This window comes from Erpetoichthys calabaricus, chromosome 3, assembly GCF_900747795.2.
Source record: "Erpetoichthys calabaricus chromosome 3, fErpCal1.3, whole genome shotgun sequence".
Taxonomy (NCBI): domain Eukaryota; kingdom Metazoa; phylum Chordata; class Cladistia; order Polypteriformes; family Polypteridae; genus Erpetoichthys; species Erpetoichthys calabaricus.
The window spans coordinates 215,975,311-216,000,227 of NC_041396.2; the positions used below are offsets into that span (position 1 = coordinate 215,975,311).

The window sequence follows — 24,917 nt, forward strand, 5'->3', positions numbered from 1 at the left end:
CACATAGAAATTAATATTATTGCCTTTAAATTGGTCTATTCTTAACACTATTAATCGATCCATAATTGGCTTTTTTACCCCCCAGCACCTAAACATATTGGAGTAATTTGTCCTAATCAATTCACTATCAATAACTTACACAGCCCTGATATGTGGGAAGAAACCAGAGACGTTGACTGGCCCAGGAAGTGAAGCAATGTCCCTAGGGGTTGACACAAAAGCACCAGCTACCTCAATGAAGTCTGCACTACACTCCATCCATCTAGTTTCATTATGTGCTTGTTTGGTTCAGTGTCACATGGAGCTGTAATGAGTCAGCCAGGAAAATCTGAAATAGATGAGGTTCTGGGCCATTGTAAGGTCAGCATACTGACACACTCCCCCAAGAAAGGCAATTTAGAGATATAAGTTGACCTTAAAGAATATATTTTGATTGCATGAGGAATCAAATGTTTCCAAGAATATAAATTTATGAAATGATTTTAATTAAGCTTAGGATTTAATAACAAATTCTGGCCAGTAAAATGTGCAATTTTTCATTCAAAACAAGAAAAGATAATACAGGAATAACACACTGTAACACACTGAATTTTATAATAAGTAATATAAAATAAGTTACTTTTTTTTGTAAGTAATCACTAATGTAACTTTCCCCAACACTGCTTATAATTCATTACGTCTGTTTTTGTAATGAACAGGCTATTGCGGTGAGCTTGAAGGTTTAAAACTGCTTACTTGATCTCAAATGTTTTGAAAGATTTTATGAGAGCTGAAGAACCAGATATCATTATTCCATCCTAGCTGACAAATACAAATGCTTTCATTCCTTCAAAATACTCCTGTGTAAAGCCAAATCTAAATCTGAAAATCTGAAATTAGTTTTCCTTTTGTTCCTTTTTTAATATATTTTTCATAATGTTTTTATTTTTGGGGAAAGAATTAGAAGTTGTTCATTTTAAGATCTCATAGAAGTAAGTCTACCCTACTAGATGTTAGTAAATCTTTAAATGCCACCAGAGGGAGCTTTGCCATGAAAAGTAAATGCCATCCTGCTTCTACTAAATACTTCACCATTTGATGGGAATATTAACAAAAATTCGGACATGAGCATCAGTAGGCTTTGCACCCTAGGATCTAAGCTACTCGAACTATTCTATAACATTTCAGGAATTATTTACTGCATTGATGCTGATCTTTCTAATCATAAAATAGGTTATTACGATAGCAATTGACAAGAAGAATTCATAATTAGTTGCAGAATTATGGTATTTGGGGGCTCCTCTAGAGTGCCTTTTTCTCCTACACAATTTGGCACAAAAACTAATCAGAACATTGTCATCTCATAACAGGCTTAAGTTTCAAGTTTGATATTTTTCCATCCAGCCGTTTTAACTCTAGACCGTCCTCAACAAACTGTGACGCACAGACACAACCATCATTGAGATATCAATGTTTTTGGTATCAGGGGACCCTAAAATGTCGAGATTGAAATTTGACAAATCTAAAGCTTTTGTTCCTCCACTATAGATGATAGGTTATGGTGGGGGAGGGCACAAAGCAAAAATACATTCTGTATTAAGATAGAGAAACATTCTTTTCTCTTTTACGTGCAATAAAGATTAGCAGCTTCAAATACCATAGTGAAATACTAGTATTTCCATATTACTATGGAAATTCAGTACACTCAGTAACAGGTAAAGATTGTTTACAAAAAATTAGCACGTTTTTCAATGAAGTCTAAACCAGTCGTGATTTGAATAATGCATCATTTTTCAGTGATCAGTATTCAATACATAATCAGATCAAGGCTCTGAGGTCTACTTCTTGGGAGTACACACATGAAGTCACAGTCCCACAGATGGCAAAGCACCTATCTACATTATGCTTAAAATGACAGCAATCCAGAAACATGTAATATGAAAAAAATGCTTTAAACAAAAATCGTAGACCTTTCAATTTTCTACATCTTTTATCTAAATGATTTTTTTAAGTGGGCAACTTTTATGGTTGCAAAAACAGAAACTGCATATCAACCACTTATTTCTATGAATGAAATGTGGTCACTATCAGTTAAGTTGTGGGATGTTCTGGATTGTAATAAGAGTTGTTCATCAGCTGATCCATCCAATGCCATGATTTTCTTCTGCTCTTGGTAGCTGAATCTGATCTTTTTTTTTGTGTGGTTTCTTAATTGAATTTTGAATTTTGTTCATTACACCAACATTTATACATTTTTGAATGGGTGCGACCATATTGTTCTATCGTTGCTATTGTTGTTTTCAGTCAAGTGATCTGGGGGGTGTCACATGGTGTATCATCTTCTCCTGCCTCTAAAACATAGAAGCACAGTAGTGTCTTCATGTTAGCATTGGGTTAATGCATTTCTCTTGCTTCTTTTGATACTTTGATATTTTGAACTTTTTGACTTTCTTATTGACTCCTAAATTTTGGTTTTAGTTACTAAACTTTTTTGCTTCTATAAAACTATCCTTTTTTAGGATGTACCTGCCTTACACCTTCAGGGATAATATTCAGACCAATGTATACCCCAGATTTACTCTAGAGATTCTCACATTATCTTGCTGGATGCCTAAAATAATGCAAATCCATCAAAACTTTAAAGTTAAAATTTCATTCCCATTTCCTTACATCCCTAACTGCTACAATCAAAGAAAATAAAAAAAGAGCGCTTGCCTAACAACAGCACTTTCTGACAGCTTAAAAGAAATTCCTAGAAGCAGTTGTGCTGATTTTAAAACATTTTCTTTGCTGCCCATAAGTAAGTTTTTCTCTTGACTGCTGTACATTTAATTCCAATATTCTCAGTAGTAGAAAATATATTTATTTACTGGCAGTCCATTGTAGGTAAGAAGTATTACTTATACTACAGAACTTCTCAAAATAGAACGGATTAATTTAACCATCCAACTATTCCATCAATGTATTTTTTGAAAATACTAAATCTTAGTGCATTATAGAGAGCCAGGACCTTTCCTAGCAATGTGAGATATATGACAGAAACCAGCTCTATGGGAAATGGCCGACCATTGCACACCACACTCACTTATACAAGGCCGAGATAGGGTTTTTTTTTTTTTGGTGACCCTAACTAAATCAAATCACCCAGATGCTGTCTATTAATGGTCATTGTCAAAACTGTGCGAAAAAGGAGACTTGTGAGAGGAGTCTTACAGATGCTAAAAGTTTTTTGAGATGGCTATAGGGTTTATTAACTGAGACTGTGGTAAATCATGCACCGGTCAACTATATGAAGTGCTCTGAGTAGCACTGGCATGTATGGGAGAGTAGTATTTAATAACTCATTATACAAAAAGACACAAGTAAAAGCATTTTTAGAGTATGACAAAAACCATGAGAGTGACCCACCTGTTTTGTGTGATAAGGTTGTGTGGTCAGATGTTTGGCTATTCTTTAATGGCACAAATGTATTCCTGCCAGTTCCTCAGAAATATCCATAGTCAAGTATGGTGGTGGTAGCATTATGCAATGCGATTCATTTTCATTCACAATAACTTGGCAATTGGTTAAAACGGGAAAAGGAATGGAAAAGCTGTTTCAGTTTGTTAAGAAATAGAAGCTTAGGAAGAAATTCATCTTTCAGCAGGACAACGATCCCAAACATAAGGCCAAAGTAACCTTGGACTGGCTCAAGTTCTAAAAGGTGAATGTCCTATAATGGTTACTTGTATTTTGTGATCTCAATCTGACAGAGAATCTGTGGCACTGTTTTAAAAATTGTGGTGAATAACCTAAACAACCTGGATTAAAACTGCCTGGAAAACCTGGTCAGAATCAATGCAGAGCCTGTACAGACTTATCACAATGAAGTTAGAGGATATTTCCTTTTTTCTTAATATAAAAAACATCACATTAAAATAATTCTGAGTGTCAATTCTTTGAAATTAAATCACAGTGAACAAAAGTTTGGTTTAGGATTTGTTAGTCAGTAAAATTATGGAACTGGTCAAGAGTCTGAATACTGTTGTAGGACACTGTATTTTGTACATTGTAAGTGGCTATAGTTCTACTCAGTATGAATTCTACAGTGAAAACAAAGTAAGATGTAACTTAATAGCTCAAAATATCTAATGTAAATTAATTTTAGTAACCCTGACAATAAGAAGCAGATTGACAATAATAATAAAAATAATGATTTTTTTTTTTTTTGTTAGGTGAGTAGATGTGAAAAGTTTGGATATGGTGTAATGGTAACACAAGTGGCTGCAATTGCACCTGGCGTTGTGGCACTCCAGAGTTCAGGTATATATTTTTAATACTGTATTGATTAAATATTTTTCTTTTTAAGTTATAGTAAATGTGTTTTTTTATGGTATACAGCATGTCATAGTGCCTAAGGAGTTAGCCTTTAAAGTCAAAGATCAATTCTTGCCTCTGACCTACTGTGTGGCCGAGCTCAGGCCACATAACTTGCCTTTTCTGCAAATAAACAAATATATAAATACCCTAAGTTCTTGTCAATAAGCCGCGGCTTATCTAAGGAAAAAAGTTGTGAAAATGAAAAAATAGAATATCGGCTTATACATAAGTCCGGCTTATACATCCATCGCGGGGGTTGCGTTCCAGAGCCACCCGCGAAATAAGAAAATCCGCGAAGTAGAAACCATATGTTTATATGGTTATTTTTATATTGTCATGCTTGGGTCACAGATTTGCGCAGAAACACAGGAGGTTGTAGAGAGACAGGAACGTTATTCAAACACTGCAAACAAACATTTGTCTCTTTTTCAAAAGTTTAAACTGTGCTCCATGACAAGACAGAGATGACAGTTCCGTCTCACAATTAAAAGAATGCAAACATATCTTCCTCTTCAAAGCAGTGAAGCAAACAAATCAATATGTCTGTTTGGCTTTTAAGTATGCGAAGCACCGCGGCACAAAGCTGTTGAAGGCGGCAGCTCACACCCCCTCCGTCAGGAGCAGACAAAGAGAGAGAGAGGGAGAGTTTGTTTTTCAGTCAAAAATCAATACGTGCCCTTCGAGCTTTTAAGTATGCGAAGCACTGTGCAGCATGTCTTTTCAGGAATCAGCTTTACAAAAGATAGCAACGTGAAGATAATCTTTCAGCATTTTTAGACGAGCGTCCGTATCGTCTAGGTGTGCAAACAGCCCCCCTGCTCAATCCCCATACGTCAGGATCACAGATAGTCAGCGCAAGAGAGAGAGAACAGTAAGCCGGGTAGCTTCTCAGCCATCTGCCAATAGCGTCCCTTGTATGAAATCAACTGGGCAAACCAACTGAGGAAGCATGTACCAGAAATTAAAAGACCCATTGTCCGCAGAAATCCGCGATATATATTTAAATATGCTTACATATAAAATCACAATTTAAATGACCGCTACGCGCTCGTGTTGACTCGGCGACGCCCAGAGCAGAAAGAACGCGCTCCGGCCGCTCCAACCGCGCCATGCGGGGAGTGAGAGAGACGGCAATATCTCACACTCTCTCCCCCCTTAAAGAAATTAAATGGGCGCGAGTGAGACCACTGACCTCCCTCCCTTCTATTAGTTATAGGTTATAGTACGTTCGGCTTATCCATGAGTCCGGCTTATCTATGATACGATTTTATTTTAAAAATTCGTATGATTTTTGGTCTCCGGCTAATACATGAGTCCGGCTTATAGACAAGAACTTAGGGTAAATAAAAAACATGTAGATATACTAAGTATTTTTATGGTGAAAATGCTTTGTTATGGTGTTCACCATAAAAATATAAAAGTTTTTTTTTTTTTTTTTAATTCTTGAGCAAAAACCTTAACCTGCAATTGCTTTGTCCTGGGTATGACGTTAATCTGTAAACAGCCCTGCAAGTAGGCCCTCCAACCTGCAGGGAAAACTTAGGGGATGGTGACAGGATTGGCACTCCGGCCACCATAAAAACCCTCACGTTGTTCCAGTGTGATGCTGAGGTGTCACCCACAGCACTAGGGTCCCAATCCAGGTGGTTCGTCATGTGGTGGGTGTGGCAACGCACTATAATCAGAGCATGCTTCCAACCTGCTCCTCCTTTTTAATGCTGTATACAATGCAATTTATTTAACATTGTAACTCTTCCATTAATCTCTCTTAAAACATTTCTTATTGAGAACTTTAAAAAATTAAGCCATGCTTTCAGTATTTTTGTATTATTCTTTTGAAGCATTATGTGACAGTAATAATAATATTTGAGCCAACAGTACTCACTTTAAAGTAAAAATAACATTTTTCAAGCAGTGTTGATACAGCTGTGTAATGTTGTTATTTATTTTCAAAGATAATACCTTGGCTTATTTTATCTTAATTTTACAGTATGTAGTTGAAAATGAATGTGCTTAAGATATATGTACCATAGATTGTGTCTGTATGGATTATTCCTCTGGACACTCTGGTTTTCCTTCCACATACCCAGGACGTGTATATTAGGTTAATTTGCAACTTTGGATTGGGCCCACATGAGCGAGTGTGGACTATGGATGTGTGCGTAAATGTGCCCTGTGATGGACTGGTCTGGTCTCAGAAATTAACACACCATAATGCCTTTCAGTTCTTGAAACTAAAATTGTAGCCTGTATATTTAAAATAAGTCAAGATATAGCACATTTATATAGCATATTTAGCAACAACAGATTAAAACCAACACATAAAACATGATATGTTAGAGAAAAAAAAATATAAATTGGATATAAACAATAACACGTAACCAAGAAAGATACCTGCTAAGTATACAATTACGGAATAAAACAACATAGATAAAACTTCAAAATAAAAACTTATCAATCAATGTGGCCTAAAGGCAAGTAAATAAAAACAAGATTTTAACGATGGTTTAAAACTGCCAAAAATTAGGTTGATCTTATTGTTAGGTGCAGGCTATTCCAGAGTCTGGGACACACTTTAGCAAAATCACCATCATATCTAAGCTTCAGTTATGTTCACGGAAGATGAGTAAGGAAAGAGGAGATCAGCAAGTTGAGCTGGAGCTGTCCCATGTAAAGTTTTGAACACAAATAAACATTTTTAAAATACACCCTGTACCTCACAGAGAACCAATAAAAAGATTAGTCAAAACTCAACCAGCAACATTTTGAATTAAAAGTAGGTGATACAGTGATGAGTGGAAAACCGTAATGTAAAGGAAATTACAGTAGTCTGAACAGGATGAAACAAAAGCATGAATAATCTTTTGTAAATCATTAAAACGTAGAAGCAAGTAACAGCCCTAAGATGGAAAATGCTGCTTTAACCACCACATTTACTTGTTTATAAAATCTGAAATCTGAGTCAAAAATGACACCAAGGTTTCTAACACAAAGAGTAAGAAGTGGCAAATATTTTTAAATTATTCAGTTACCTCTCTTTAACAGGTACTGTGGCTAGTAAATAATAACCACAATAAGTGGTTATGTCATGTAACATTAGCAGAAGTTTTAATATTATTTAGAGTTATATTCTGCATAAAATATTATATTTTATGGTGAATTCTGGTTAACATAAACCAATCTATCTTATAAAAAATAGATGTAAAATGTCCAGAGACTTAAGCAGATGGAGGAATATCACTGCATAATTTTCAATTCTGCTACTAGGCTGTGAATATACTGTACATACTTTAATATTATAGAAAGAACTAGACACATAGAAAAACATTATATTATCGAAGATTATCAAATAATTATATAAAGATATATTTATAAATGATTTAAAGATATAGTTTATGAAAATCAATTAACATTAAAATGAAATGCATTATAGATTTGATTTTCTTGTGTATATGCCAACAATTTAAATAATTTAAAGATATCTAGAAATGCTTTTAACATACATACAGATCATTTAGAGATATTTTCAAAATTTTTAAAATGATAATTAATTTAGAGATATTTTTAAATATTTCTTAATGATTTGGACATACACATTATAGATTTCCATAGGTTTTGGAGGCTAACACTCTAGTTAAATAGTTTCTTTTTTTGCTTTGTTGTGTCTTTACAAAAGATAATAATGCGTACCTGCTTCACAGTTTTACTGTATAAGCAGAAGAGCTTCCTACATCATTGATATAATTGTCAGAATTGGCTTTAATAAAATTATTCCAGTTTTTAATTATAATTAAGACGATAACAGTGTATCTATAAAGTAAAGAATACACTCGTATTCTCTTTATATGTACATTTTTAATTTAATTTCCATTAATTTATTCTGTTTATCCCCTTAGGTTTTGTTAAAGCCATAGTGTTGGAATTATGGTCTGTTCTTGAATGTGGAAGAGATGATGTAAGGATTGCCTATCCTAAATCAACTCCTATGGACCCAATAGACAGAAGCTGCCAAAAGGTAGTAATTATTCCTAAACTGCTTTTAGGAAAATAATAATATCTATTTTCAGATGAAGACAATTTATCAGATACATTGACTTAATTATGTACACCATGCACATTAATTAAGCAGTATTGTTTCTCCATTAGGTAATTTAATTTACTGCTGAATGAATATTGTTATAATCCTGACATCAAAATAGCAGGAACAGCCGAGGCCATTAAAAATAACCATGTTAAACAGGCCAGAATCCTGACTGGCCTTCCCAAAACTGGTTTTGCGTCAAAGCAAGCCTGACCCTAAGCAAATGGGAGGCTTCAGGCCTCTGTGCTCGTCACAGATTGTCCATAACAAACACCATGTTCAAGCATAGGGGTGTTCATTTGTGCACTTGGCACCAGGACACCCTAGGCCTCAGTTCAAAGATCGACTTTGTGGTCGTGTCGTCGGACTTGCGGCCACATGTCTTGGACACTTGGGTGAAGAGAGGGACGGAGCTGTCAACTGATCACCACCTGGTGGTGAGTTGGCTTCGATGGTGGGGGAGGATGCCGGCCAGGCCTGGTAGGCCCAAACGTGTTGTGAGGGTCTGCTGGGAACGTCTGGCAGAGCCCCCTGTCAGAAGTAGCTTCAACTCCCACCTCCAGCAGAACTTCGACCATGTCCCGAGGGAGGTGGGGGACATTGAGTCCGAATGGGTCATGTTCCGTGCCTCTATTGTTGAGGCGGCTGACCAGAGCTGTGGCCGTAAGGTGGTCGGTACCTGTCATGGCGGCAATCCCCGAACCCATTGGTGGACACCGGCGGTGAGGGATGCCGTCAAGCTGAAGAAGGAGTCCTACCGGTCCCTTATGTCCTGTGGGACTCTGGAGGCAGCTAATAGGTACCGGCAGGCCAAGCGGAATGTGGCTTCGGTGGTTGCTGAGGCAAAAACTCGGGCATGGGAGGAGTTTGGGGAGGCCATGGAGAACAACTTTCGGATGGCTTCGAGGACATTTTGGTCCACCGTCCGGCGTCTCAGGAGGGGGAAGCAGTGCAGTGTCAAAACTGTATATGGTGGGGATGGTGCGCTGCTGACCTTGACTCGGGACGTTGTGGGTCGGTGTGGGGGGGGGGAGTACTTCGAAGACCTCCTCAATTCCACTAACATGCCTTCCAATGAGGAAGCAGAGCCTGGGAACTCGGAGGTGGGCTCCCCAATCTCTGGGACTGAGGTCACCGAGGTGGTCAGAAAACTCCTTGGTGGCAGGGCCCCCTGGAGTGGATGAGATACGCCCGGAGTTCCTCAAGGCTCTGGATATTGTAGGGCTGTCTTGGTTGACACGTCTCTGCAACATCGCATGGACATCAGGGACAATGCCTCTGGATTGGCAGACCGGGGTGGTGGTCCCCCTCTTTAAGAAGGGGGACCGGAGGGTGTGTTCCAACTACAGAGGGATCACACTCCTCAGCCTCCCTGGAAAAGTCTGTTTGGGGGTTCTGGAGAGGAGGGTCCGTCGGATAGTTGAACCTCGGATTCAGGAGGAACAGTGTGGTTTTCGTCCAGGTCGCGGAACAGTGGACCAGCTCTACACCCTTGGCAGGGTCCTGGAGGGTGCATGGGAGTTTGCCCAACCAGTCTACATGTGTTTTGTGGACTTGGAAAAGGCGTTTGACCGTATCCCTCGGGGAATCCTGTGGGGGGTGCTCCGGGAGTATGGGGTACCGGACCCCCTAATAAGGGCTGTTCGGTCCCTGTACAACCGGTGTCAGAGCTTGGTCCGCATTGCCGGCAATAAGTTGAACCCGTTTCCAGTGAGAGTTGGAGTCCACCAGGGCTACCCTTTGTCACCGATTCTATTCATAACTTTTATGGACAGAATTTCTAGGTGCAGCCAGGGTGTTGAGGGGGTCCGGTTTGGTGGACTCAGGATTGGGTCAGTGCTTTTTGCAGATGATGTTGTCCTGTTTGCTTCATCAGGCCGTGATCTTCAGCACTCTCTGGATTGGTTCGCAGCTGAGTGTGAAGTGGCTGGGATGGGAATCAGCACCTCCAAATCCGAGACCATGGTCCTAAGCTGGAAAAGGGTGGAGTGCCCTCTCAGGGTTGGGAACGAGATCCTGCCTCAAGTGGAGGAGTTCAAGTATCTCGGGGTCTTGTTCACGAGTGAGGGAAGAATGGAGCGTGAGATCGACAGGCGGATCGGTGCGGCGTCCGCAGTGATACGGGCTCTGCATCGGTCTGTCGAGGTGAAAAAGGAGCTGAGCCGTAAGGCAAAGCTCTTCAATTTACCAGTCGATCTATGTTCCTACCCTCACCAATGGTCATGAGCTATGGGTAGTGACCGAAAGAACGAGATCGCGAATACAAGCGGCTGAAATAAGTTTCCTCCCAGGGTGTCTGGGCTCTCCCTTAAAGATAGGGTGAGAAGCTCTGTCATCCGGGAGGGGCTCAGAGTAGAGCCGCTGCTCCTCCACATCGAGAGGAGTCAGATGAGGTGGCTCGGGCATCTGATCAGGATGCCTCCTGGATGCCTCCCTGGTGAGGTGTTCCGGGCACGTCCAACCGGGAGGAGGACCAGGGGAAGACCCAGGACACGCTAGAGGGACTATGTCTCCCGGCTGGCCTGGGAACGCCTCGGGATTCTCCTGGAAGAGCTAGAAGAAGTGGCCGGGGAGAGGGAAGTCTGGGCATCTCTGCTCAAGCTGCTGCCCCCGTGACCCAACCTCGGATAAGCGGAAGAGGATGGATGGATGGATGGATGAAGAAAGCAGCAACATTCACAAGCTCATTAAATACACTCAATGAACCACAAGAAACTCACTTCTGAGCCTGCTTTTTATGGTCTGGGGGGTGGTTCCTAGTAGTGATTGAAATGGTGGTCCCACCCATTCGGGTTCCACCCACAAAATACAAGGAACATAGTAGAACATGACTAACCACAAGGTAAACAAAATAATACAAAAATAAAATTATCAGGGAATATATCAAACAAATAATAAACATAAATAAAAATATTGGCAGAAATATATAGGTTTTTTAACTTTTTTTGCAAAAGGTACTCAAATCCCAAAACACGTTAAATGAATAACTATTAAGAACAGAGTCAAAAACAAAACAGAAAGGATCAAAATATAGACAATAACACATTTGACTGTTCTCGAAATTCTATTAAACAAAGTTTTGTATTGGAAGAGCTTTATAAACTATATATTTCTCAGCACTTTCTGTGTCATATGAGTGCACAGTATCCATTAATGTTGGAAAATGGTTCCAGTTATTAACATGGTAATGGATGCAACATGCATGGTAGATGGTAGAAACAGGGCGTAACATTTTTTCTTGCCTTGTATGTCCACTATAGGTTCCAAATATTTTACAAATTATATATCTTTCTCACTAAGTAAAGTAATTTTTGTTTGTGAAATCTCTCAGGCCTATCCACAGTTAAAAATGCATGATACCACCTCCAACTACATCTTCATACTTGGCTTCCCTCTGGCTCTTTACCTTCTACCCCTCTGGATGCATTTCTTCACCCCATTATCCACCCCTGCCTTTTCTTCTAATGTCTAAACCACCTTAGTCTGTTTCTCCTCAGCACAACACTGGTCACCTCTAATCCAGTCTTTCTCTAAATTCTGCATTTATCTTCCTCTCGCTCAGAGACACTCCAGCTGACCCTTCTCATCTGGTCCCAGCTTCATGTTCAGCCTTAATTGGCCACTCTTATGGAGAAATTCTAATAAGGACATTAAAAGAATAAAGTTAAAAACTGTATATTAAGTGCAATGGAAAAAATATGGATATTTTTATATATATTTTTTTTCTGGAAGCAAATCTTAGCCCTAATTTCTGTTCAGGATTTTTTGCCATGAGTAAAGTGGCACATTTGCTGATATGTGTTATGAAAATTATAACATGCTAAATCTGTCTGAAATATGAACAAAAGGCATTTATTGCTGGTTTATTTAGGTAATTATTTTATTAGTAAAATACATTTTGAAACACATGACACAAGCAATGGAATTCAGCCAGCTGCCATGGTAAGTATGTTGTGAAAACACATATCCTTGGAGAAAAATCATGTAAGATAGGAGCAGCAGGTTAAAGTAAACTGAGTAGACTCTAGGTAGTTCTCAGTGTGATACTGGAGCAAAAAATATATCTCTGTTTGATAACTAAAGCAAAACTGTGATATTTTATAGCAACTATAAAACAGCATGATAAACAGTTTAACAAACTGTGGAAGCAAATGGCAAACCATAAGATAGAAGTATATGAGCAAACAAACGATTACTTCATAAGGTACGACCCTTCATTCTACCTCAAGTAATGCATCAAGCATCTTCAAAAAAAAAGTATTTAACTAAAGACAATAACTTGAATATATTAATATATTTTAATATTAATATCAATAAGTTACCCATCCATTCATCACTCATATTGGGTCATAAGGATGTGGAATCTGTCTTGACAGCAAAAGGCAGGAACCAATTTTGGTGTCAGTGACTTCAGTATAGTTTATCATAACATAACCTTCTCAAACCTGCTTACTCTAATTCAGGATTGTGGTAGGGGGTATAGCCTATCCTGGCAACAAAGGGCAAAAGGTAGGATAAAAACATTGGTCAGGATGCCATTTGCTTGCCCGACTCACTTACAATAATATCCTAACATCCTCACACAAGGCTAATTTTAGATTTGCCAAATAACCTAACTGGTATATCTTTGGAGATACAGTATGGTTGATATTATTAAAATATTATACTACTGTTATATAGAAATGCTTTCACTTTCTGAAGCACAAGAGGAAAAGTGAAACGATTTAAGAGCAAATTTTCAAAATTTAGCACAGCACCGTAAAAAGAATTCTGAGTGGTGGTCATACAACCAGGCAATACTAAATCTGTTGTTAAAATAATCTTGGGATCTGACTTACTTCCAGCTGTAGATACTGTACAGAAAAAATCACTATTATAGTCTAATATATTTCACTATATAGGACAGTTTAAGATGTTAATACAAGTCCTCACAAACTTTAATTTTAAAAATTAAGGTGAAATGCATGTAACTAACGTCATGTATTTGTTCACTATAGAAAGTTGCATATCCATTCTCATGATCTGCAATGTTAGCACTGTTTAAAGTTAAATTACAGCCTGTCCATTTGCACTGAATGTCATCAACTGTGATGTTTTAAAGAGTGTGATGGCCCTTCAGCAGTCAATCACTTTTTAAATTACAATGTTTAAATTATTTGTGGTTTATTATAAATAAAATGCCAATTACCTTCTCATTAAGATATAATTTATTTATTTTCCTGCTTTTAAGCATTTTTTGCCTTTTGCTCCAAGTAATAATAACAACAACCCATACATCCATCTGTTTTTGTAAATCTGCTATCCCAATCCAGTTTGCATGGAAGCAAAATCAGTGCCAGAAACGAAAATAAAGTTTGGATCCTAAGGTCAGGAAACTTAAAAGTATGATAGCAACCAACCACAAGATGTAGTAGCTAACATTTTACACGCCTGCTTATTTTGATCTCATTTTCAGTTAAAATCTTGTTTGTACTTTGCTGAGAGCATTTTAATGAATTTAGTGTGAGACTCACTAGACGTGTGACATGTATTTTTCACATTTAGATTACTGTTTACATTGATTTTCATGACATTACTTTCCTCCATAGTCTTTCCTTGCTCTAGTGAATCTTTTATCATCATACCATGCTGTGTATGAGCTAATTGGTAAACAACCACTTCCTAACAAGCCAGAATACCCACTGCGAGAGATGCCTACTTCTATTATCGTAAGTGTACTTGCATACTACTTTCATATGTTAAAACTAATATTGCAGATTTTAAAGTGTTGTTTTTGTGTTTTAATATATTGATTTTATAAATGCAAAAGTGTTACTTGATTTTTCAGTTTTGCTTTCTACTTTAGAAATGAATATTCTTTGATTTTTATCCATCCCTGGTATAAAGGCCCATATGCATTAAAATATTTAAAAAATGGGTGTATTTTTGTGATCATTAACATGTCATTACAAATCATTCCTCCATCAATCCATCCATTATCTAACCCGCTATATCCTAACTACAGGGTCACGGGTCTGCTGGAGCCAATCCCAGCCAACACAGAGTGCAAGGCAGGAAACAAACCCCGGGCAGGGCGCCAGCCCACCGCAGGACCCACACACACACACTCACACACCAAGCACACACTAGGGACAATTTAGGATCGCCAATGCACCTAACCTGCATGTCTTTTTACTGTGGGAGAAAACCGGAATACCCTGAGGAAACCCACACAGACACGGGGAGAACATGCAAACTCCACGCAGGAAGGACAAACCCAGGTCTCCTAAGTGCAAGGCAGCAGCGCTACCACTGCGCCATCATGCAGTGTAGCTAACAAAAGAGGACATCCTTGCTTCTTGCATTATACATAGAACAGAACAACCCAATCAATTAAATTACCTACTGTACATTTAAGTACAACAGTCTAATGAAAAATAATTTGACTCCCACACAGAACATGTTAAAATAAAACATATCTCATGTGATACACTACAAGCTTAAAAAAGCACATTTTGCTATGTTAGAAAAATTGGACCTATAGGGCAAAAACCAATGCAGGCAGTTCAGACTCTGGCAGCAATGCTAAACACAACACCACAAGCAAAAGAATGACCAAATCATGATCTTACTAATTTCATGCTACTTAGTCACAAGCACTAGAAGTTCCATAGTGTGCTAATTTTTCAGTAAATCTATGTCCATGGTCTTAATATGAATAGTATTTGTTGAACATAATGTGGTTAAAATTATTTTCTTTATCTATGTTTATCTCTTAAAGGATGTTATTGACAGATTAATAGTAATGAATTCAGAAGCCAAAATGCATTCCCTGTTTAACTTTGAACAGTCTCATACACTTGGACTCAGGTAAGAAACTTATTTTTCTCTAATATTAGTATTAAATCAGTCCATTTCCTGAAGAAGCTTAACCCAGTTTTATGGGATGCAGTAAACGCACTCCCTATGCATGTAATATCACAGTTAAGGCAGATGTCGCCTCTGGACAGGGATAGGGTCATTTGCATGGTACACTAACTCGCACATCCTTAATCACTTATATTGAGACAATTTAGAGCTGACAATCAATCTGTTGAGAATTTGGAGGAAATTGGACTAGTTGCAGAAAAATCTACACAAACATAGGAGTAGTTTAAAAAACCTGCACACAGAAAGTGTTCATGCTAGGGTTTCAACCCAATCTCCTGAAGCTACTGTATGTAACTGTGTAATCCTTTATTAATACAATAAAGCTGAAATTATTGAACAAATCAAAGTAAATAATCTTCATACTTTGGGTTTGACTAATTGTTTTCTATTTAATTGTACTCTTTTCTTGTATGCTGTATATGCACAGACATGTGATAGTTCTTACATGTTTTAATATGCCATACTAAGTAATTGTTTTGAGACGCAACAGTGTTTGTTTTACTTTCTTGCATGCATTGTTAAGCTGTCAGCCTACATTTTACATCAAAAATACACATGTAGATACAAATGAACAAAAAAAATGAAAAAGAAATTAAGTTAAATTTATACTTGACCTATTCTCCCTTTCCAGTTACAACAGATGCACTGGCAAAGGAACAGTATTTCTTAAGTCACACGGTCTTGCTTAATTAAAGTGCTGAGCAAATTTTTAAGAAATAATAAGTATTTACTTACATACTATACTATTACATTTTTTTTCAACACTAGGAGATTAAGGTATGCTTTATTGGCCTGCCAGATTTTATCCGTTATGCTTCTGGAAGTACACCTGAACTGTGGTTACAAAGAAATGCCCAGCACTGGTGGCACTTGAGTAGTGGTGCTGTGGCCTAAGACTTATTAAAAAGCTGCCAACCATACCTTGGCCACACCATGTAAACATCTGTGAAACATAAGCAGGAAATAATAAATAAGGCATACATTATAAAACCAAAGTTTGAATGAAAAAAATTAGTGAAAGGCATAAACCATGTTGGACCTCTCAGTACACCAATCTCAGTCCATTAACTGCCAGGCCCAAATGATCTCAGTAAACAAAACACAGTGATCCACCTTAAGTGACAGGAAACGGCCAAGGAGGAAATACCTGGGGGGACAATTCCAAAAGAATAGGCAAGGGGTTATACTAGTTCTCTGGTATTACCCACAGCAGAGTAAATGACATGGGTTTCAGCCTATTTCATGTTAATAGGAGGTTAAGGGGCACTGGAACACAAGGGGACATGATAGAGAGTTGAAGCCTGGGGTCCCTGGAACAATTAGGCAGCTAATTCATATGCCAAATTGGAAGTGACCTTGGGATGGGGTTTAAAACTCCCTGTTGCCCATGCTTCAGGGAAATATGAGTTGGGAGGAAAAGTTGGTGGCAACTCTTCAGTTGGCAGGAAGAAGCGATAGGTCAGTTTTGGGACCTAGATAGAGACAGAGACTGAGAAAAAGGAAGGAGGAGTGGTAGGTAGTTTTAATTCCTGGTATTCTCCTTCACATGAAAATTAGAGTTTTTCTCATGTCTTGGCTGAAGACTGTGTCCACAATCTGATAAAGATATACTCTGTGAATGAAAACACTGCATGCTGTGTGCTTCCTTATTAATTATTAAACAAAAGAGTTTGGAGATTTTTCTTATATTAACATTTTGAAAACATATATAGAAAGGTAATTTTTTTCTGACAATATAAGTATTACTGTATTATTGCTTGTATGTCATTGTGGCCTAATTTCCTTCCATGTAATGTTTTGGGGAGCATTTTATATTATTTTGGACAGGGCGGAGTATACAGACAATTATTTTTTAGTAATTTAACCTTTTTATATGTTACTAGGAAACTTATAAAGCCTCTTTGCACTTTGTGTTTTGGCCTGCTTTCTTGATTTAGATAGATTATTACCTGTCATTGTAACAAAAAGTAGTTTTTCTCTCAGATACTATGAAGTAAGAAGGGAAAGAAGTCCGTAAAAAAGCAAAATCTTAATACTATAATTAAGTCTTCTCCAGAATATCTATAGTTCACTCTGACAAAGAAACATAATGAAGAATCCAAACAGTTTATTCAGTCCAAGTGAGCAATATTATTGTTGGCCTGTAGGTGACAGAATTGGTTCAAATTAGATACAAATAATTAATGTCCTGGAAGCTTTTGTGCAACATTTCAGAGAAAGTGAACTGAATTATATCCTATAGTAAGCTGAATTGTATTACTTGAAGACATTAAATAGTCAGAAGCCTGTTGTTTTGTTATTGACTTCATTTTATTTAATGCACATTTTATTATATTGTATTCATTAGGTTGGTGCGGTTTTATTTGGTTATAATAATATGAAACTGAAGAGTTGACTTTACTATCATACATTTGAAATGTTTTGGATGACAAATTCTTGCATGTTGGAGTCCATGCTTAGTATGTAAAGCAGAAACTTGTGTTTAGGTTTGTAGTATGTAGAGAAATTAACTACATACTGACTTAATATAGCATAACGTTGTCCAGGATGTGTTATTAATTTTGAATCTTTCAAGCCCAATCACTGAACTGCAAATTCCTTGTTATATGATTGCACACATATGTAGGTGACACTGCAGTGACACACACCTAGACCACTGCAGGGCCAATTTGACCTGTCCCATCAGCTGAAAACAGCCTTGCCCCAACTAGTATAAAGATAATTTTGCATACTACAAAAAGCTTAATTTTTCTAGACAAGAAATAACACAACACATATAATGGTAAACTGCAAAGAAATGGCTCAAGAAGACAAATGTTAAGGTTGTTATAAACATTATAACAATGCAGTAGGTTACTAAGGGAAGCTTGTTACAAATCTTGCATAACATCTGATGGGACTGTGGTCCATTGGCCCTGAAAGCAAAATGCCACTGCCACAGGTCAAATTCTGGGAGTAGTCTTCTATTCTGGGCTTCTCAGGCATTGAATGAATTCTTTTATGAAAGCTATGTGAAGAGCTTTATGTTCTGTGGGAGTGTGATATAGCTAATGAAAGTGGAACTTTGGAGAGAACAGGGCTAAGAATTATCAGAGACTTGCTGTGAAGGTAATAGGTGTTGTCCAACCCTATCGTTCAGCACATGCACAGAGAAAGGCAGAAGATGTTTTTGTGAAGAAAAAATGGATGAGATAAGATTTGGGGGCCAACAGCCAACCAAGTTATACCTAGAAAATGTTTGTTAAACTGGTGATGATAATGATGATGACTCTTGTGCTGGTCTAAATGTTATTAAATTATTCTACAGAACTAAAAATGCGTAACCCACAATCGAATACAGTTCATTTTATCAGAAGTGCCAGAGTGTGCAAGTTTTGTCCCGTAAATTAGAAAAAGACTTGAAATTTTTTATTTTTCTGCTTACATGAAACACTAAACCTTCTTATATAAGCAATAAAAAAGTAAAGGAGGCTAGTGATAGTTTGAAAATTTCATGACCAATGCTAGGCAGAATAAGAGAAGTAAGTGGTTTTTTAAGTATCTGTACAAATAAGAAGAGTTCAAAAACATTCAGGGAATTCTTTATCCCTGCTGTTTCTTCTAGACATCCAACCTGCCAATCAAATGTGGTAAACAAGCAGAAAGAAACGAAGAAAGAGTTTCATAAGCAACTCACCAGAGTTAAATGTGCTACTGATTTTAGATTTTGGGATTGAAAATATATACCAGTTGTATTTGTTCTTAGATGCAGAAAGATAAAGATTAAATATGTTTTTTACTTGTTATTGATGTCATACTCATATAGATCTTTATGTAAACACCAACTTGTAGATCTTTAAATACAATAACTAGACATGCATTTCGCTCTGGAGTGTAAGGTGACTTAAATTAGATCAGTCCAAAATGATTAAAAAATTCTGGATCCACATTGATTGTTTTACGTAACATGCCAAACCACACTATTATGAAGTTTTAATCCTTTAAGTAAGTGTTAGCAATTTATATGACCACTTTTTTAAGGGAGATGATTAATGACCATTGTGTGAGATTGTAAATTCAGCTCAGGGAAGCAAAATGCATACTGTATAAAAGTTACTTTGTCTTGGAAAACAGTGGAGATGTTATTTTCATGCAATGAAAAGCACAATGTAAAATGAACACTCAATAACCTGAGCATCATACTTTAGCTTCTGTTGCTGTTTACAAAGCTTTGACAAGAAGAGATCTTCCCTTCGTAATTCAGATGAATTGTCAGTCATTAACTGGCCCTTTTCCAAGACAAGAAGAGAAACTTGCAAAAGTGTTAAAAGAGTGGATCAATGTAAAGGAAACCGACAGCCAGCAGAGAAGGAAACTTTATCAAAATATCAATAACCAGATAAAACAGTTAAGCAAGTCATAGGTGCAAAATGTTTTTAGTGACAAAATAAAATGTAAGAAAAGTAAAGAAAAAAGCACACGTGCCAGGACTGAATATGAGGAGGTTGAACTACAGGGGCAGATAAGGAAAAATATTTCATTTACTTGCCTCCATAAGTGCAACTGGTGTTCAGTTAAAAGTGGCAAGCATGGCCAGACACAAACAAAACAATGTAGACATGGCCAAAAATGAATTGCATGTATTTTCTAGGTTTCCATAAAATTGCAGTGGCCTTGTGTAAAGGCCTTGGCGTGACATTGAATAACAATTACTGGCCTTTTTTTCTTTTCCAAAGAGTTTTCCCTAATGTGATAGTTTTGAGAGTTGATTAAGTTTTTGAGTAAACCTAGTGGAAACACATGAAATAGTCTACCGACTCTTTTTCCTTGTGGAATACTTGAAAGGATTTTGGAGCTTAGCTGTTTGTCTGCATGTTATAACTGCCTTATGACAGCTCTCCACACCCAGAATAGTATCAAGAAGGCCAAATATTTTTTAAAAAGCAGTTCCTATTATAAATAAAACACAAGGTATGGAGCTTCCTCAAGTAGCTCTTGTTGTCTCTGAACCCCGTGAACCTTCCATTGCCATAAAAGATCTGAGGCAGTATATGGACTGTGTACCTTATCAGGGCACATCACCCCACTCCTGACTTTCAGGAACTATGTGCTACTACCTAATGAGCTTCAGCATTATAGCTGGTCTCTTGCCATTCTTCATAGTGCTCACTTTTAAAAAGCTACATTGTCCTAATTCTGCCAAAACTGGGAAGATGTGAGGTCACTTTTGAAGAATGGCATTGTGCCTCATGCCCCACCTCCCCCTTTCCTAGATGATCAGGTACCTTATTACTGGGTTGTGTGCCCTGTAGCACCCTTAGGTACCATTGCATTCATCTTCCCAGGTGGCCTTTAAATTCTCTGTCCTGTACCAGTGGCTCTATCTGTTGTCCTTCAGAAGTACACAATGTGTGTGTGTGTATGTATAATAAGTGTGTGCATATAATCTCTCTCTATGTAATTTTTTATGTGACTATATATATATAAGATACATGGTTCATTTTTTCATCCTTTGTGGATTTCTAGCTATCAATATGCAAACCGTATCAGAGACCTTCACTTCTAATCCTATCATACTGTATATATATATATGTTACATACAGTATATAATTATCAGACTTGCACAAATAACACTCAGTGAAATCCTTTTAAACACACTTTATTCTTGAACTAATAGGAACAATTTTGTAGTCCTTTAAAGACACAGCTGACGAGTTAAGCTTCTTCAGTTGTTTGACTCTAGTTGTGAGTTCCTAAAAATTAAAAGATTTGAAAAGTGTCTTCTTTGGTGCTGTCGCTATAGAGGGGTGAGACTTCAAGCACACTGAACAGTCTTTTATCTAGGAAGTAACGTATTTGTATCGGCAACTAACTACTTGTAAAGATTTTTTGTTACCATGTGATACAACACTTGTGCTATATATAGTAATGAGAATAGATACACACCAATAAAAGTGTCTGGGTCAGTGACAGATGCTCCATTTAATGGCAACAAGCAAAAAAATAAAAGCAAAAATACAAAGTTTATAGGGACCGAAAGGATTTTTGCACCTGGATTCCTAGTTAAAAGCCATCCTTGATAAGTAAGCTGCATCTCCATTGAAGACTGACACTGTTCTGAATGCTAACTTTCTTTTTGGTGCTGGCACTGTGGCCCTCCAGGATCTGTGTTTGATATTTTTTCCGTAGAAGGACCCAGATGGAGTTGCTGGGCAAAAGAAGTCTGGTCTACTCTAGTTGATTATTACAACAATGAGGACAGGTAACAGTAGAATTTCACTGTACACTGTACATGTGGCAGTAAAGATGAACCTAAACCCAAATCAATACATAACATACCATTCCTTAGCTTACTTAAATGCAATTTAAGGTCATGGTGGTATGAAACATCAAGTGCTAGTCAGGTGGTTATGCTGCAAAGGGCACCAGTCCATTTTAGGACATACTTGCACATTTAAACACGTTTTTACATACGGTCAGTTTAGAAAACCCAGCTAACATAACACACACACCTTTGTGATGTGAAAGGAAAACTGAAGTGCCTGCTGAAAGGCCCAAGTAGACATTTGGCAAATGCGCACACAGACAGAGATTCAAACTCAGAATATTGGATCCATGAGGCAGCAGTCCTTCAAGAACAAATAATTATAGCAGGTAAACCTAAGAAAATGAATGGCAGTCAACTGACAAGTTTGCACATCTCTTTATCTGTATGTCAAAACATATGAAGTGTTAGGTCCAGTAGTCAAATTATAACAATACATTACTAATTTGTTGTCTATGGTATAATAAACATTCCTGCCAAACTTGGTAAATGCTGCTACCTGAAGGCTTTCTGTGTGATTCTTTTCCTGTAAATATCCTTAATCATTGTTTGACATTCTGCTCTGGTAGATAAACTTTTTCTTTACAAAAATATACAATTTACAGTGAAAATAACTGAAATGAATTAGGTGTGCTGGGTGTCATCATAGGTGATGAATTGAACAATTAGTACTTCTGACAAGAAAGAATGTGCAATGCATAAGAATAAAGGATTCATCCCGTGAAGGTGTCCTACCTTGTTGAAATCAGAAAGTTAGTACCTGCAACAAAGTGTCAGCTCATCCTTGTGAAAATTAGCACAAAGGGAACTACAGTATGAAAATAAAAATTAGCAGTTGTCTTGTTTCCCACGCAAAAATGTGTAGCAATTTCACCTCTCACAATTACATTCCTGTCTAAACATATTAACTGTAGAACAAATGTCACATCGTCTTAAGTATAAAAAACACATTACAGAGTCTGAAGCAAACATGCCTTTGTAAAGTCTGGTACACGATTCTCCATAACAGCGAGTTCCATGTATATCTCTTAATACTAAGAACTATGCTATGAATGTGAAGGAAAAAACATTCAATACGAAGAACAAAAGCATACACAGAGTGCTGTTACAGCATGGTCCCACCTAACACTGGCCACATTAACAGACATATCTTAAGTGCCATAGAGAAATGGTCCCTTCTTTCAGATTTTTGATCTACTACAGCAGAACCACAACATTGTCCCACTCAGCCTTTAACTCCTGCTATTGTGAAGAATTCTTTGATAAGCTCTTCAGCTGCTGGAGACATACAGGTTTGCTGTAGTTTTTTATAGCACTGGATAAACTTTATATTCCATAACCCCGTCAGTCTTTAAGTTGACTCTCAAGAACAAATAACAGAGTAAAGTTTATGTTATTGTCCAGGGGCTATGATAGATAGATAGATAGATAGATAGATAGATAGATAGATAGATAGATAGATAGATAGATAGATAGATAGACAGACAGACAGACAGACAGACAGACAGACAGACAGACAGACAGACAGACAGACAGACAGACAGACAGACAGACAGACAGACAGAACGAACGAACAGGACCATGGGACCATGGGTAATAAAAAATTTAAAAGAACTAATGAATCTACTAAGAGTAGTTTTGACACCTACGAACTACAGCAAATGAGAGAGCTTCAGCCTGAACTGGTAAGAAACAATTTACCCACATTGATTTTTCTATGTATTGCATTTAATGAGATGCCCTGAAATACATTTGCTAAACTGATTACAAGCAATGTTTGAGAATTGTGTAAATCCACAAATACCCACAATAACATTATTTGTACCAGGCAAGAAATATTTCCTCATAGATACCTTGTTCCACTGACAAAAAAAGTAAAAACAACGAACTGCATGCTTGACTCTTCAGCAAAAGGAAATTTGTTGAGTTAGACATTTAGGCTACAGTTTCTGCATGCAATTTCTGTATGAGCTGCTAAGCATGAACGTTGGTGCCTCTGCCAGGGCACACAGTAGCAATTGTATGCACATCTGATACTCTGCCAAATCAATGAGGTATGCAACATCGCTCATATATCACAACTTTACTTAATACTATAAGCTCTGCAAGCCAGTGCTCATTTTCTCTGTGGCAGTCCTTCCTGTGGCAGTTACATCACTGCCCTAAGGAATACTTTGATATGCTGTACAACTGATGCGAAATTCGGTAGATGATGAAAGAAAGACAGGTTTAATCAACCGTAAGGATATTTCTTTGAGCTTGACTGATCCTTGCATCACACTTTTCCACCCACCTGCTCCATGTAAAGTTGATTTTCTTGAACAGTTAGTATCTTGCATGAAGGGCAACATTGCAGATGAATAGACTGAAACAAATGCAAGCATATTACAAGGAAAAGGTCTCTGAAAACACAGGCTTTTTCTCTTTCCTATGCAATGAGTCAGAAGGCCACAGCATCGAATTGATGTGTTGCTCATCCAAAGCAAAAGAAATAAAAGTATTGTTGTATTTGTTGTATTTAGTTTATGTTTGAGATGACTTTGTGCATTTATTATTTTGTATATAGGTACAGGGTTAACCTAAAATACAACAACATTTTGGTGCAATATATGAAGGTTAGCGGTTGTAACAAACATTTTCATTAGGGAGGTTTCAAGTCTTATACAGTAAAGGAGCACATGCAGAAAAAAAAAATAATTTTGCTAAAAGTGTGTGTTGTCTATAGTGCACAAAAAATGGTGCTTTTCCTTGGTACTTTGTCATCCTGCCCCTATCCAACAGTTTCAGCAACTCTCTCCATATACATATGCTTTTTACTGTGCCTCCAAAATTCACTTTACCTTTGGCCATGCCTCTCAGTTAAAGTGTCTCTTTATTACTAGTTTTTGAACTATCACATGATCCTGGGTCTTTTGTAAGTGAATGTGCTTTATGTTACATTTCAATATTCAGTCTTATGGAATATTCATTTCTGTGTTTTTTGTTTTCTTTAGTCCATTGCTCAACAAGTTTACTAATTATTTGTTTTATGTACACTAGCATTTAAAATTTTGGACTCGCCAAGAAATCTTCATGTTTTTGATAGAAATTGATACCTTTATTTATCAAGATACCATTAGATTTACTTGAAAATACAGTATTGAGATACATGCTGTGCCAAGTAAGGGATTGATCCAAATGTCAGTCACTTTTCTGCAAGTCAGATTATCACACAATAAATCACCAGTCTCACACCTCATCTAAAATCATTTAAAGTCATGGACATTGACTCTGTTTGGCACAACT

General features: G+C 37.3%; 1 protein-coding gene across 1 annotated transcript in view; it reads left to right on the forward strand.

Moving 5' to 3' along the window:
- The window catches only part of tbc1d32 (TBC1 domain family, member 32), a 229,058-nt gene that overhangs the window by 110,639 nt on the left and 93,502 nt on the right, over window positions 1–24,917 (forward strand). Inside the window, exons 20-23 of the mRNA XM_028797791.2 lie at window positions 4,194–4,281; window positions 8,235–8,353; window positions 14,008–14,127; window positions 15,180–15,268. Coding sequence (XP_028653624.1) covers window positions 4,194–4,281; window positions 8,235–8,353; window positions 14,008–14,127; window positions 15,180–15,268 — 416 coding nt within the window. The remainder of the gene's footprint in view (window positions 1–4,193; window positions 4,282–8,234; window positions 8,354–14,007; window positions 14,128–15,179; window positions 15,269–24,917) is intronic.